General features: G+C 39.8%; 1 protein-coding gene and 1 non-coding gene across 2 annotated transcripts; one reads left to right on the top strand and one right to left on the bottom strand.

Moving 5' to 3' along the window:
- Positions 1–708: 708 nt before the first annotated feature.
- Positions 709–815, top strand: LOC141616300 (small nucleolar RNA R71). The gene has a single exon (XR_012530656.1). It is a non-coding gene; the product is annotated as a small nucleolar RNA R71 (small nucleolar RNA).
- A 2,459-nt stretch (positions 816–3,274) lies between these two features.
- LOC141614043 (uncharacterized) lies at positions 3,275–3,733 on the bottom strand. The gene has a single exon (XM_074432798.1). The coding sequence runs from the start codon at positions 3,731–3,733 to the stop codon at positions 3,275–3,277; it is 459 nt and encodes a 152-aa protein (XP_074288899.1).
- Between the last annotated feature and the right edge of the window lie 533 nt (positions 3,734–4,266).

Genomic DNA, 4,266 nt, shown 5'->3' with positions numbered 1-4,266 from the left:
CTATCTTTTTGCATTTGAGTGAAAAATTCTTGTTAATTCTTTTGCATTTGAAGGACCGCTTTTTGAACATCAAAACCTTGGTCATTTTGTTGATTGTATGGAGATTGATTTTGGTAACCTTGGTTTTGGTTGTAAAAGGGTCTTCGATTTTGGTTTCTCATGGGAGGTGGGGTGTATGTTGTTTGAGGGTTTTGAACATTTTGGCTTTTGTATGAGAGATTTGGATGGAATTTGGTGTTTTCATTGTAATAGTTGGAATAAGGGGTACCACACTTGTATGCTTGGAAAGAATTCACGTGTTCATTTGTTCCCCTACATTCACTTTGGTCATGTCCCAAAGTTACACAATTCTCACATATCCCACTTGGGATTGAGGAAGATGCCGTCATGGCATTAACATGTTGCTTTGGTGATTTTGAGGCTTCTTCAAGTCTAGCCATAGCCTTTTCAAACTTCAAATTGATGGTATCAATGTGAGCACTAAGTTGAGCACCCAATTGAGTAACGGAGTCCACTTCATGCTTTCCTCCTCTAGTAGCCTTGCGAGGTCTACTATATTGTGAGTTATGGACCGCCATTTCCTCAATTTTGTTCCAAGTTGGATTGTCATCAACTTCGGTGAACATTCCATTTGATCCCATGTTGAGAATGTTACTTGAATCTTCATATAGACCGTTCCAAAATTGTTGTACCAAAAACCACTCGCTAAGTCCATGATGAGGACATGAGCGACAAATTCCTTTGAACCGCTCCCAAGCTTCATACAAAGATTCTTCATCCCTTTGCTTAAAACCCGTAATTTGAGCTCTTAGCATGTTAGCCTTTTCCGGTGGGTAGAATGTTTTTTAGAAAGCTAGAGCCAACTTCTTCCAAGAATCAATTCCGATAGTGGCCTTATCAAGGCCCTTCAACCATTGTTTCGCGGTGCCAATTAGAGAAAAAGGAAATAAGACCCATCGAATTTGGTCTTGAGTTACACCGGTTTGAGAAATCGCATCACAATAGTCACAAAAGGTCTCCATATGAGAGTGAGGGTCTTCACTAGGCACCCCCCCAAAATGGCTTCTTTCGACTAATTGGATAAATGCGGATTTAGCAATAAAATTTCCGGTTAAATGTTGTGGTGTGGGAGTACCGTTGGGTAGGTTCTCCTCGGTGGGTACGGAATGTGATGAAAACTTAGGCATTGTGGGTTGATTTTGTGTTGTATTTTGTGTTGGGTTCTCCTCACCTTCTCTTGCAAAAGGGTTGATGAACTCAATAGTTGGTTGAATATCTACAACCTCACTAATACCTCTCAAATTTCTCCTAGCAAGTCTTCTATTGGTTGTCAAAGTTCTTTCAATTTCACAATTAAAAGGTAACAAGTCACTTTATGACCTTCTAGACATGCAAAATATCAAACAACTCGAAAACAATTAGAACAAACCTTGAGGAGTTTTTCTTCCTCAAGGCAAAGAAAGACACAACTAATAACAATGTAAGAAAATCTAAATCAAGTTAACACCGTCCCCGGCGACGGCGCCATTTTTGGTCGGACTAAATCTTTTCGGTAACTTGTCGTTAGGAGCACCTAGACCAAAACACAATTTATAGCTTCACAAACAACTCTACAATTAGTAACGAGGCAAGTAAAGGTCGGATCCCAAGGGACGGGAATTGGGATGAGATTTCTATTGAAACTAGTGGTGGCTTAGGGGTGACACAATTTGGGTTGATGCAGAAGGTCACTAAACTAAATAGCAATGAAAGTAAACTAGCAAGATGAATTAAAAAGGGTTGTAAACAATGGATAAAAAGCACTAGGGTGTCATGGGGTCATAGGGGATTCATGGGAATTGATCATACAAACATGTTCTCAAATTATAAGCAAGCAATTATTGTTGTGATGGATTGAGTTGGGTTATATCTTACAATCCTAGGAAAGTTTGGGTCCCGGAGCCGAATCGATTAGATTGTACAACACCTACAAGTCGACTTAGTCTTCCCTACTCAACAACATGCATGGTCTAATGAGACTCAAGTTGGTTTATGTCTTACAAGTCTCATTGAAAAGGTAGGTGATAGGTAAAAAAATTGCAAGGATTCATAGGCTCGCATTTCATCAAACATAATATGTGCATGAGTTGAGATCAAAACAAGCAAGCAAATAAATCATGAAAGCATATTAATTTAAGCATGAATCATTCCCCATGTTGGTTTCCCCTAATTACCCATTAACCCTAGCTAGGTGACTACTCACTCATTATCATGTTGAACATGCTAGCAAGGTTGTCAACATACCAACAAAGTGAAACATGATGAATAAATGAAAGTAATTAACAATAATTAAAAAGGGATTAAGAGAATTATACCTACTAATGATTCCAATAATAAAGCAAAGAATAAAAGAAGTACTTGATGCTTGATTGAGAGGTTGTCAATCTCCCAATAATAACCCAAATAATCTTCAATTATCCAAAATAAAGGATGAACAAAAGGGAGATTAAGGAAATAAAACTTGTATTAAAACTTGATTAATTGTTGATTACAAAACTAAAGAGAGATTTTATTGATATTAACTACTGTAAGAAGTGATAAGAAGAACATGCTCTTCCAATTAGACTAATGGGGTATTTATAGTGGGGATTAGGTGTAGGAATTAGGGTGAACTAAGGGCTTAAATGACGATTAAGTCCCTACTTAAGGAAATGCCGGTATTTTCTGAAGGATGGGCATCTTTCTTGAAGCTTGAAGAAACGAAGTTGTGCTGCCTTGGAATCCGGTCGTCTTAGGCTCGGGACGGTCGGATTCTATTGTCTCTGCCCGGGCGTCTTTGGGAGAAGACGGGCGTCTTCTGGTGTTGCTGCCCGGGAGTCTTGGGTAGAAGATGCACGGATTGTGGAGGTGGAGGACGGGCGTCTTCTAGGCAATCCGCACGGATTGCTGGACAGCGTCATTTCTTCTTCATTTCTTCTTCTTTTCTTCTTTTTCCTTCATAAAATCTTTGGGGATTTCCTCGGGGATGCAAGGATCTTTTCTCATCATTGCCCATCTACTATAATATGTACAAAGGCCTTCTAATCTTGTCTCTCCTTGATGCTTGGTCATTGAATTCAATCAATTTAGCCTCATTTTGCCATGAAAATGCAATGTTTGCACTCCTTTCCTACCAAGGACACAAAACCTCAAAGAATATGCAAAACAAAGAACTAAAGACAATAAATGACCCAAATATGCACTAAAAAGCATAGGAACAAGGCTAATTCGGAGACTAAATATGCTCTAATTATGGTCACATCAACATGTCTATGGAGTAAACACTTTCAAACATAGGTTGTGACATGCCTCCGGTCAAAGAGAATTCAACTACATTCCCTCCCACTTTGAAGGTGAGTTTCCCTTCCTTGACACTAATGTTAACATCTCCAGTTTCTAGGAAAGGTCTTCCTAGTATAATAAGCGTTTGTTGATCCTCCGGGATGTCAAGTACTACGAAATCCGCCGGGATGTTGAAGTTGCCAACCTTAACCGGCATGTCCTCAATCACACCCATCGGTCTTTGTACCGATCTATCGGCGAGTTGTAATGTCATGGAGGTGGGAATCATGTCATGTAACTCAACTTTCCTTGCAATGGGAAGAAGTAAAATGCTAACACTAGCACCAAGATCACATAGTGCCCTCTTAATGCTCACATTACCCACCGTGCAAAGGATGGAAAAACTACCCGGATCTTGTAATTTCTCCGGCATGGGATTGATTAAGATTGCACTACATTATGCTTTAAGAGAAACTAGACCATCTCCTCCAATGCTTCTCTTCTTGGTCAACACATCCTTCAAGAATTTTGTGTAGAGCGGCATTCGTGTCACTACCTCGGTGAAAGGTAATGAAACTTCAAGCTTCTTCAACATGTCCAAGAATTTGGAGAACATCCTCTCCTCATTCATGACTCTACTTCTATTAGGAAATGGGATTGGAGGGTTAACGGCCTTTTCGGGGATTGAGGCTTGCTTGGTGTTAGCAACTTCATGTGCTTCTTTTCCTTTCCCTTGGTCTCTTTCAACCACTCTTTCTTGGTCTCTTTCAAGCACTATTTCCTCCAAAATAAAGTTCTCATCATCTTCAATATAGTCACTCACCTTCCCCTTCTTAGTGTTGTCCACTCTACTTGATGGTGAGGGAGGTGGACTATCCTCGCCATCTCTCATGATTTCTCTCTTTGTCTTTGATTCATAATCCTTGTAAGGGGCCTCCAAGTATTTCCCACTCCTCAAAGTTACCA

Source organism: Silene latifolia, chromosome 11 (assembly GCF_048544455.1).
Source record: "Silene latifolia isolate original U9 population chromosome 11, ASM4854445v1, whole genome shotgun sequence".
NCBI lineage: Eukaryota > Viridiplantae > Streptophyta > Magnoliopsida > Caryophyllales > Caryophyllaceae > Silene > Silene latifolia.
This window is presented reverse-complemented; position numbering and strand designations above follow the sequence as displayed.